This window comes from Pinus tabuliformis, chromosome Q (assembly GCF_031772625.1).
Source record: "Pinus tabuliformis cultivar Carrire ecotype Pingquan chromosome Q, CPIR1, whole genome shotgun sequence".
Lineage (NCBI taxonomy): Eukaryota > Viridiplantae > Streptophyta > Pinopsida > Pinales > Pinaceae > Pinus > Pinus tabuliformis.
In genome coordinates, this window is record NC_142296.1 from 1237313108 (window position 1) to 1237325788 (window position 12681).

Sequence of the window (12681 nt, forward strand, 5' to 3'; positions counted from 1 at the left end):
AGCCAGAGAGAGTGACGCAGTAGCAGCCAGGGCTCACGCAGGGCTACGCAGAGGTAGCCGGGAGCTGTGCAGAGCTTCAGAGAGGCCAACATTGCTAACACAGAGGGCCAGAAGGCTGACGCAAATCCATTCAGGGTGATGCAGATCCAGTGCTAGGCAGAGAGGGGCCGACACAGTCCAGAAAGGCAAACATTGGTGTTTCTAGGGCAGATTGGAGCTGAGGAGCTGCCAGAAGGATTATCCGAGGTTTTAGCCGGGAAATTTGTCTCAAACTGAGAGGTATTACTGCCAAGGAAATTCTCTGTTGGGTAGGCCAGATTTGGCACCCAAATTATACTCTGATATTGCTTAATAAGAAAATCCTCAGATAGCTGCACTGGTTTTCCCACATTGGATTTTTCCGGGGACATTAGTCCAAAAATAATGGTCTCATTTGGTGTGATTGTTTCTATTTCCTTTAGTTGTTGATCTGTAATATGTTGAGCATGCACTAGTGTTTATTTTCAATATTTACATTGTAAATAACTTGTTAAGTAACAGAACAAGTAGGTAGGAATAAATCAGATAAAGTGCATGGAGGGTTTCGAACTGGTAGACTTAGAAACTTCAACATGTGGCACCTAGTTGGTGGCCAATTGGATCCCCAACCAAACCATAGAAAGTTAAACGACATCAACAAATTTTTAAAAATTGGCAAGTGGAACCTGCAAGATGGAACTGGGACATAGGTGGAAGTCGAATGATTTCTACGGAACCAGGCGTGCGGGTTTCAGGCCTGGCTGGAAACAGATTCTGTAGTGGTAATATTCTATAGTATATTCTCAAACAATATTCCAAGGGAATATTCCTAAAAAATTCATATGAGATCTTAAAGATTCTTGAGGAGCCCAAAATTTATAGTGTCAGAATATGGCTAAGTTTATATTCATTTTACTCAGAATTTCGCAAGGATCTCAATGGTGCAGCCCATTTTTTCATTTGAGCAGTGGATCTCAGGGTCATTACAGAAGCACACATTCTTCATTAATTGCTTGGCACAAAGTTTGAGACAACAATGTACCTTTCATAAGTGGGTCATGTTTACAGTCAAAAGTCTCAAGAGGACGAGACAGACTTGTTGGTGCTATGATTTTCGTGCTTTGAGGAGTTAAATTTCAAGTCACTCCCAGGATTGGAGGTATAATAACACATTTTTCCATGTACTTGCCTTTCTTTTGATGAGATGAATGAAGAGGCCTTCCCACTATTGAAGCAGGACACAAAGACGTAGTCCACACTGGACGAACTCTGTTATCAAAATTTGTGCGCGTTGTCTTTATGGTCTCCTTTATGTTGTTTTTTCTTTATGTATTTGCATACATGGTTTTTACATACTCTTTCATGCAATTTTGTGAACATCAACCAAAGAAAATATCTTGGATAATGTTTGTATCAGAGACATATTGGATCACCTCCCATTGGTGAAAGTCGATAATCGTTGGGAGTTTTGGTTATGGTGATAGTGGGCCATCACCCCATTGTTGTCAATTGGTCTAGATTACTTTTGTAGGGTGCCCTTCTCCAAGGCCTGCTAGATTTTGCGGCGACAAACCTCTTCAAAGCAATGGTCATAAACAACAACATATTTGTATGGGAATAATTTTAGGTGGTGTTTCAACATGTTTATACCCAAAAACATAACTTTCAAACAATATTTGCACTTAACTTTATTTTTATCAATGGGATTGATCTTGATAGCATGTTCCCATGCTTGATCAAGATTCCTTTCGGGATTAGAAGCCACGGAAAAGAGTCTAGGTAGAACTTAGAATCTAGATGGCAATAATCACTTAACTTAAACATGAAATGAAGATAAAAAAAAACAATTAAGATGAAAATTAAAATACTTTCTGTTGAAGTTTCTAAGTTTACTTAGTTAGAAACCCTCCATGCACTTTATCTGATTTATTCCTACCTACTCGTTATTTTCCTTAACAAGTTATTTACAATGTAAATACTGAAAATAAACACTAGTGCATGCTCAACATATTACAGATCAACAACTAAAAGAAACAGAAACAAACACACCATATGACATGGTACACCATTATTTTTTGACTAATGTCCCCAGAAAAACCCAATGTGGGAAAACCAGTGCAGCTATTTGAGAGTTTTCTTATTAAGAAATATCAAAGTACAATCTAGGTGCCGAAGTTGGCCTACCCAACAGAGAATTTCCTTGGTAGTAATACCTCTCAATTTCTGACAAATCTCATGGCTGAAACCCCAGATAATCCTTCCGGTAGCTGCTCAGAACCAATCTGCCCCAGAAACCCTAGTGTCAGCCTCTCTAGACTGCATCAGCCCCTCTCTGCCTCACGCTGGCCCTGCGTCACCTCGGATGGGTCTACGTCAGCCCTGGAAGGCCCTGCGTCAGCCCTCTAGGCCTCTGCATCAACAATGCTAGCCTCTCTGAGGCTCTGCGTAGGTCCCGGCAGTGTCACAGGGTTCGTCGAACCTAAACGTTGAGGTCCGAAATTCGGGGAATTTCAAAAAAAATCTTAAAATTCATTTAGGTTCGAGAAGGTTGTATATGATCATCATATACTACGCTACTCCCTGGCCCCTGTATATAAATATGCCGCGCGCTGCCAAGATTCCTGACCAAACACCATAAGCTAACCGCTTCGCGGAGTTCGATCAGGCCCCCACACACCGAAAATCCCACTAAAATTATAAAAAGATAAACGGAAAGTAAAGCGGGCGTTACGTCATGCATGAGGGCAACCTGCAGTCTTTTTTTCCGTAGAACTTTCCCTCGCCGCCCGCCATTTATACAAAGACACTGCACTTCGTCAAAATCGATAGGAAAATCTAATAGTTTTTAAGTGTGATTTTTAGAAAGTCTTTTGGTTTATTTTTTATTTAAGTTGTAGAGAATTTAGGCTGTTGAAATCACAACCGTTCATAATCTAAGTGCTTGAGAGGTTTTGAAAAGTTTTCTGGTTTATATTTTATCTAATTTGTAAAGAATTTAAATTTTTGAAATCACAATTCTTCACAATTAAAATGCCCCAAAAATTAGTTACTACCTTTTCTTCAAAGTCCCGATTTGGTAGACTTAGTTGAAATGTTAAAATGAGGTTACAGGTATAAAATTATACGCAAGGTTAAATTTATAATTTATAAGTAATAATGCTATGAACAGTTCAAATATTACCATATCGTAATTATAAAATTACTATGTGCAAAGAAAAGTTAACATAATTTAAAAATTATATATTTTTACAAGAATTATTTTTAATATATTTTAAATTATATTACATTAACGAAATTAGGGTATTGTTATTTTAAATATTATAAATTAATATAACTTATATTTATGGAAAATTATAAATTTATTGATATAGTATCTGATAAAAATTATAAATATATATTAATTATAAATTAATATAAAAGATTTATGTAATTTTAATTATTATATATATATTTTTAAAATTATATACATGAACGAACCTAATGGCGAACCTCATACGAACCTCATCAAAAAATTCAAACTCGAATCGAACTTAATTGTAATCAAATTCGAATTCGAACCCGAACCATGTGACATTGGCTCCCGACTGCCTCTGCATGGCCTTGCGTGTGCCCTGGCTAGCTCTAAGTTACTCTCCTCTCTGCCTCTCTGTCTCTCTGTAGTCAAATTCCCCTCAGCTGCATCTCACGATCACTAATTCTATCTCTCTTAGCAAACCCTGCTCTAGAGAATAGAATGACTGATCACTTTGGCGTGTTCTCCAAGTGACCCTCAAGCCTCCTCTTATACTTTTCCTATTGACATATCAACGACCGAGATTAAGTCCCTAATCAATGGATAAGATTAGATCAGGCTTGATCCATGTCTTTTGGACCATTCTAACACAGTTTCATATTAATTCGCATTAATATTTTATTTTCCCTAAGACTAAGTTTAGACTTAGGGACTCCATTAAAAATATTAATTATTTTAATATCTCCTGAACTATGTAGAATCTGCCCAAACCCTTTCTGGGTATTGGAGATCTCATGTGCCCCAGCGTCTCCACCAAATTTCGTGGCTAGAGCACATCCGATGCTACCCCAAATCAACACTTTCCTTAACATTAGAATGCAATGGACATGGGCAATGGGACAACAAAGTTCCAACAGAGAAATTGATTAATTCTCCACTTCAAGGCTTGTGTTTGATCTCCAACAGATAATCTCCAAACATCAAATTCAAACACTAAAGTTCTCATTTACTAGAAACATTATATCTAATTTCATGATGTCTACAATATCCAATGTTGAACTAATGATCCTTTTTTGCACTTTCTTTTACATTCTTGGAAAGTGTCTCAATTCTACTTGGATTTTAATCCAAATTATTGTAATTTTCTAAAAAAATAAAAAACCTCTAGTGAAGAAAATTTGGTGCTAGTTAAAGAGAAATGTCTGTTTTAAATTTTAAAGTCCATAACATTGCATCCCAAGGACCTATTATAGGAAATGAGATCCATGGCATTCATTCTTTTGTGTTCACACTTCACTCCACACTCAACACACAGGTTTTCTATCCAAACAATTTTAAACATCAAGACCAAAAGCACTAATATTCATTGGGACCTATCATAAGTTTCAAATTTCCAATAAAAAAATCTTGGTTTGTTTCACTCAAATGGATACCCCATTCATTTGAATATATATATATATATATTAAATCACTTAAAGGAATTGTACAATGCCTGATTTTCAATCCTCCTCTTTAATTGCTCGCATAAATAATACCTTGCCATTTTATTTCTTTAAAATCATATAAAATAATTAACTCAATTCTATGCTCAGATATGCTGTTGAGCATGTTCACCCAGCTCGTCTTGCCTTTTTGGGATTGTCCACACCGGGGGAAAAAGGATCTTGGCAAAAAGAGAGTAAGGTATATACTTAATCATAACATTTATTATTTTCTGTGATGATTCCCTTGTTTTCGTCAATTCATTCTTTTTGTAAATCTGATTCTAAGTAAAATATGTATATGGATTGGACTTATATTTTGTGTCAACAGGGCTACCAATTTTGGAGTCAAGCTGATGAGAATGGGCTTTTCTCTATAGAAAATGTCTGTCCCGGTATTTATAATCTCTATGGTTGGGTACCGGGTGTTCTTGGTGACTATATGAAAGAAGGTTCTGTTAACATATATTCAGGTTTGGAATCACAACTTCAACCTAAAAATGATGATTTGGACTTGCAACTCATTGGTTATGTTTACATCAACTTGTGCACATTTTTTTTTATGACGTTTGTGTTACCAAGTCAGCATTGAGCGTATAAAAGTCATTAACATAGTCAATTGTGAGTAAAAAAGGCATTATATGGTGGGTAGAAAGTTATAGATGGAACCAACCTGTATTAACTTTTCCACATCACCTCCTGCTAGGTAAGGTTGTATTGACTAGGCTTATAACTTATATATATTAGTTTTATGAGTTTGTTTAGCGCAAAGTCTTACCAAATGATCATATTAGTTGAACAATTGGGTTTCTTGTGAGTTTCTTTTATTTATTCTTCTTGGGAAACAAAAAACATGATTGGCATGGAACATTTTATTAAAGATATCATTGAGAGATTTTATAGGCTTTGTTTTCTATGTGTAGAACATATATTGTAATGAGCCAACCGGCAATAAGAAAAATTCAATATAGTTTAGCAGTGTTAATTAAAATACGATTGCTTGGTATATAAAATCTTATGTATGTATCTTATTACAATGCAAGCGTAAACAAGAGTTGAATATCATTAGTATGAACAATTTGATAATGAACCCATAACCCCATACCATTTACTAGTTACTTCAACACAACACCATATGAGAGAATTGAGGCAATTCAAAGGCTTTTCCCAAGAAAAAAAATTGTTAATTGACAGCGTAATGAAGGTACCTTTCATCTCATTTAGAAATCTAGTATCTTGCATCACACATGGGACTTTTTAGCTAATTTTAGTTACGTTAACAAGACAAGGGTCATAGCTATAGAAGGGGATTTTGGGAAACCTCGTTATCACATGAAGGATTTTTATAGAAGTATGAAAGGAACAAAAGAACTCAACTTTACTGGTTACTTTGATTTGTGTTTTTGAAAAATACATCAGATATCTGTTGAAAAATATTTAGAAACAAACAGTATTGCAAAAAGTGGAAGATATATACAATGAACATCATAACTTTTTCCATAAAGCTATTAATACTTAGATAAATCAAAATAAGCTAAGGGATAAAGAGATTTATCAATGGAGTTACCTTAGACAAGACTTTATGGTGTACCTGATCCTGCCACATAGAACTAAAAGAAGAAGATGGGATAGCCTTGTTGTCGCTCAAATTACACCCAAAGCGACAACGCTTAGAGTAGGGGCTATCACTCTGATCCCTACTCACTCCATTCTAGCTCTCTCCTAGGTAAGCGAAGGGGGGTAGTCCTTGTAGGTGGATGGATGACAGGAAACCAGTTGGAACAACAAGGTCTAGGAGATCTAGGGCAAGGCAACTTGTTATTAATGTAATTTGGTTATTAATTAAAGCAAGTATTAATGATATGAGTAATGTTAAAATAGATTCAATTAAGCTTGATTAGGCAAACCAGATATAAAAATTATAGACCAATGCCTTTATACAACGACGATCAATGATAAATCAAAGTATTTGCTAAGAACTAATATCAAGCTACAAAAATGACAGTGCTGCAAGAGAGATGAGTTATACAATGCAACACAAGCTAAGCTAAGATGAGGATGCAAATGATGATGATAATTTGCTCCAATTACTCTCAAGATAGTCAAATAGTCAATTTAGGACAATTATTCTGTTATGAAACCAGCTCAAGAAAAGATAGAAAAGATAGATCAATGCCTTAGAATTCAGCGTCTTCGAGGGGGCAACCTCCTTTACATTACATAAATGAACAATTCTTGGATGATACAAATGAAAAGACCTCCTTTTTATATATAGGAGTCTAAGGGGTCATAACATAATCAGAGCCAACATAAGAATAATAATGTAAGGGCACAATAATAACAATAGTGGGCTTTTATGGGGCACAATAGTAACAATATGGGCACTACATGGGTACATCAATATAATAAGTGGGTTGTACTAATAACAATAAAGGGTTACACTAGTAGTATAGGGGCCTAACATATTCAACTTACAATTGAGGTGACAAATATAGCCAGCCTCATACAAGATCACAAGAGATGTGAACCTCTAAAACCCCTAGAGACTTTCTCAATGACACAACTGCTAGCAATATTACTACCAACTGGATCAATCTCAATGTATTTTCTAAAACCGTCTTATACTTATGTTAATTAGTGATTGAGAACAAGATGTCAAATATAGCTTGCCAACTTAACCTGCAAGGCTTCAAAGAGAGAGAAGTCCACTTAATATATTTCAATAATGTGTGATGCAACTCAATGAACCATCTGGGATTAGACTTTGAACATTAGACTTTACTGGGATGATATTTGATGGTATTTCAATGTTGCACCTTAGAAGATGTGTCACTACGCTTGAAGCTTCAAATAAGATAGATGAGTGTTTGCTGGGAATGCCCCTCAATTCATGCGACGTATCAATTTGAGACAAATGATGCGGGCAAAAGTAACCACTGAAGTAATCAAACTTCCTTAATTATGGTACCTTTCACCTAGGCAATGTAGTGATGAAACTTCAAAACTACTCAAGCAAAATTAATGGATGAGACAACTCATACTCATTAGAATTAGAGACAAAGGAAAAGTTGTTCCTGATGCTTTGATGAGATCAACAAAATATAAATCTACTGTACTTCAAATGATGCCATGGCCAAGAAAAATCAGTCTATTGTATCCATTTCAAATAGGGCCAACCCACTTAATGATGAGATTAATCATTAATCCATAAGGTCATTCATAAGATGCAAAAAATTAACTCCAATGAATGCACAATAATAACTTCAAAGATGAACCAAACCTCAAGCATATCACTGCTCACTGTAACTTACTTAATCAATCAATGTCAGTCCACTGCAATTTATGATCAGACTACAAGAGCCTACAAAAGTTTAGATCAATTATCAAAAGCAAGGAGAAAAATTTGTTGCATAATGACCGATTTTGAAACTAGAAACAATGTATCAATCTTCAGAGATGCCACTATAGTACCAAATCAGACCTCTGTCATAAATATATCGGACTTCTAAAAGTGAAATCAAGTCATCCAATATGCTTGCAATGGTAGCCAAACATCTATAGTTGATCCTCATATATGATATGTATTCAGTCACCCAAAAAAAAGGTTTTTAATGAGGACAATGAGGTCTTCAAAGGATGTGACCAGACCTGGAAACTCCCTTTTGTGTTATGATCCAAGAATGGACTTGATAAAGCCTGTAAATCAAACAATATGCTAGGCTTGAAATAAATAAACCTAGAAGCATTTAATAAAATCTTTTCATCTCGGGAAATAAAGCTTGTCCAGGTCTGTGACTAGCCACTATGATTCCTACAAATTGAAAGCAATCCCAGGAGCCTTAAACAACAAATTTGTGTTGAAATTTCTAAGTCTGACACGTCAGAAATTCCTACTGCATTATCTGGTTTATTTCACCTACTTGTTTATTTCTTAACAAGTTATTTATTCATATAAATACTGAAAATAAACACAAATGCAGCCTCAACTCATATACGAATCATCAACTGAAATAATAGACAAAATCGTCCCTGGAAAAACCCAATGCAGGAAAACTGGTGTAGCAGTTCTGAGGGTTTTATTATTATGCAGATTTCTTGAGTATAACTAGGGTACCAAACTAGCTCACCCAACAGATATTTTTACACGACAGTAATACCTCTTCTTAGAAGCAGATATTCAGCTTCTCAGTACTAGCCTACCCCACGAAAATTCTTCCGGCGCTTCTCCAAGGCTCTGCGTCAGTCCTGCTAGCCTCTCTATAGCTCTAGAACCCCTTGCATCACCCCTTTACCTCTTTGTGTCTCCTTCTGGCCTTTTGCGTTAGCCACGCAGGCCCCTCAGCCTCTGCGCAATCTATAGCTGCCTCTGCATGACTCCTGCTCCTTCTGCGTAGCCTCCTCAGTCATTGCACTGATCCTCTGGCACTATCTCTGCCTCTCTGCTATGTACTCACTACCCCTCACTGCAACTCAGATCACTTGTTTGAATTTTCTCAGCAAACCCCGCTCCAGAAAATCGAATTGACTGATCAACCTTGGCGTATCTCCAACTGACCCTCAAGCCTCCTCTTATACTTTTCCTGTTGAGTCTTCAATGGCCAAGATTAAGTCCCTAATCAATGGCTAAGATTAGATTTGGCTTGATCCATGTCATTTAGAACATTCTCACCCAATTTTATATTAATACCCATTAATATTTTAATTTTCCTAAGTTTAGACTTAGGAACTCCATTAAAAATATTAATTATTTTAATATCTCTCTAACCGGGTGGAATTTCCCCAAACCATTTCCGGGTCTTGGAGATCTCATGTGCTTTAGCCTCTCTGCCAATTTTCATGGCTAGAGCACATTCGATGCTACCACAAATCAACACTCCCTCTTAGCAAGGAATGTGCTCTAGTAATGCTCCACCACTGAACATCACATTGATTCTTCTGCATCGGTACCTGTGTTGATGCTTGGCCTACTGCCCAACATCCATTGCACTGTTGCTTCCTATACTGCTGCCCATGACCCTGCCACTGCCACTGCTACATCTGTACTACAACTCCCTCTCAACATGCTGCATCATGCTGCCCATAGCACTACCACTGCTAATTGCTGCACTGCAACTTAGTTACCGAGAAGTAAGTAATTGATCTACCCAAATTCTGACATCCTTGTCAGTCTGGAAGCCTCCTGATGCTGAAGCTACCTCTGCTGCTATCCTGTGCTCCCTCTGCTGCCTCTGCGCTGCTGCAAACACCTTTGTGCCTCTCGCACTGCTGCAACCACCTCTATGACTCTCATACTGCTGCAAACAACTTTGTACCTCTCACACTACTGCAACCCCCACTGCGCTGCTACAGACCTCTGCACTCTAGCACTGCCTTGTCGCTCCATCACATCTTGCTTCTACCAACATTCGTCATCCTGCTACTATCATTCAGGGCTCCCGTAGCTGGATATGATCCAAGAGTTTGGGCACCTCAAGGATCTTGCCCCTACATCTTCTGTACCCATCCTGACTACATCTCAATGTCACCCCACCTCTTCTCTAGAGGTGCATGAGCACTCATGGTACAATCGTCATCAGTCTCGACTTCTTTCTCCAACTTAGCCTGAGTTACCTTGGAATCAGAAGCCTCTCCCTTATTCTTCTTCCTGGGACACTGGGTTGCATAATGACCCAGCTCCCCATAATGGAAGCACTTCACCTTGGAGATGTCCTTCTTCTTCCTCTTCCCCTACTGTCTTGTAGATGCCAGAGCTACATCCTCCTCCTCTTTCTTGATTCGACCCCCTTTGCTGCTACTCCCTGCCTTGGTCAACTGTTTGATCTCTTCTTGGCGAAGAGCTGCCTACATCTCTTCCCATACTAGAATATTAGCTCTACCCAAAATGATTTGGACAAATGTCTCCCAATCCTCAGAGACTGCATTCAGGGTTGTCCTCACCATGAACTCTTGATCCAACGTGGCCCTTATGGAAGTAAGTTGGTCCTGAATCTCCTGCAATCCGAGGAGGTATTGATCTATCTACTTCCCTTCTGCATCTGATATGACCGCAATTGATTCTCTAGTAACATCTTCCTCTACACGGAAGTGCCTTGATACAATGTTGTCAAAGTATCCCACATCTCCTTTGTCGCATTCTTCTTAGCAATATGTGGTACGACATGATCCTTGACCCCATCAAGGATTATGCACTTTGCCTTTGCCATTGCATCCTCATACTTCTCGTTATTAGCTGGGTCAACTGGGATAGCCACGGTTCTCAAGGCGAAGCCCTTGATGCGATGTCTATCTAGAATAGACAGGATCCTAGCCTTCCAGATGACAAAGTTGGAGGCCCTGTCCAACCTGTCTTGATCCCTAAGTCTATTCATTGCCATCTCCACTCCTCCTTCTGGACTCCCTCTAAGATTTGACTTCTCTCCTGGAAATCTCCCTCTAAGTCCTGATTTCCCTGTTGGAAATCTTCCCGCCAACTGTCGATCCGCTGCTCTCCGATCCTCTTTGCAACTGCAACTCGGATCTGGATTTCTTGGCTAGAAATCCATCAAGGCAACGACTCCCTCTACCTTGGTTCTGTCCCATTAGGTACTACTTTGCTTCGACAGCAACAACACCGCGCTAGCTTCCTAATCCACAATCTGCCCACAACTTCCTATGCCCCAGTAACTGAAGAATATGAGTCTTCCAGCTCTGCGCATTCCCGACAAATGTTGAATCACTCCTCTGGCCAACTACGTCAAGCCTACCTGACTGAGTAGGATGACCTGGCTCTTCGTGAGCCTCTTCTGCCTCTCTCTGCCTCTGCGCTGACCCTCTCTCTAGCTCGAAATGATGACGCAGGCCCTTTGCGACACTCCTTCTCTGCTGCTTTATGATTAGGTGCAGTTCTGTCTCTCGGGATAGCTACTACTGCTGCAAATACTTCTGATTTTGTTGGTGCCTTCAGTCCTCCTGTGATCTACAACGCTTTGATACCATGTTGAAATTTCTAAGTCTAACATGTCAGAAATTCCTACTGCATTATCTGGTTTATTTCACCTACTTGTTTATTCCTTAACAAGTTATTTATTCATATAAATACCGAAAATAATGACAAATGCAGCCTCAACTCATATACAGATCATCAACTGAAATAATAAACTAAAATAATAGACAAACACACAAGGGACACTGTTATTTTTGGACAATCATGCTTGGAAAAACCCAATGCAGGAAAACCGATGTAACAGTTCCGAGGGCTTTATTATTATGTAGATTTCTTGAGTACAACTAAGGTGCCAAACTGTCTCACCCAATAGATATTTTTACACGGTAGTAATACCTCTTCTCAGAAGCAGATATTAAGCTTCTCAGCACTATTCTGCCCCACGAAAATTCTTCTGGCACTTCTCTAAGGCTTTGTGTCAGCCCTGCTAGCCTCTACATAACTCTGAAACCCCCTGCGTCATCCCTATGCCTCTTTGCGACATCTTTTTGGCCTTCTGCGTCACCAACGCAGGTTCCTCTGCCTCTGTGCAGTCTCTAGCTGCCTCTACGTGGCTTCTACTGCCTCTGGGTAGCCTCCTCAATCACTGTGCTGATCCTCTGGTACTATATCTTCCTCTCTGCTATGTACTCACATCCAATGCTACCACAAATCAATTTGTGCCACCAATAAGGGAATCTCAAGCTCTGGTATATTTTATGCAAAAAAAGTTCAGCACATATGTGATTTTTCAATGAAAACAAGCCAAGGAAAAATCTACGGTCTATTGAAATAATGGCTAATATTCCCACAACTAGATAAGAAGAAGCGCTAGAATTTTTTGGATCAACAAATATTATTGATTAATTATTCTCAAACTCTTATTTTTTGGATCTGAATGTTTGAAATACTTGAGTGCTATGTGATCTAGATGTGTAGTATGCAGCCTTGTTGGAAGCATACAATCAAGGAAGGTGAGGCTTTAAGAC

The 12681-nt window shown here is 38.4% G+C and overlaps 1 protein-coding gene across 1 annotated transcript in view; it reads left to right on the forward strand.

The window, feature by feature from the left end:
- Nucleotides 1–12681, forward strand: part of LOC149224285 (uncharacterized) — a 657847-nt gene that overhangs the window by 504510 nt on the left and 140656 nt on the right. The window contains exons 9-10 of the mRNA XM_089388141.1: nt 4843–4933; nt 5063–5204. Coding sequence (XP_089244267.1) covers nt 4843–4933; nt 5063–5204 — 233 coding nt within the window. The remainder of the gene's footprint in view (nt 1–4842; nt 4934–5062; nt 5205–12681) is intronic.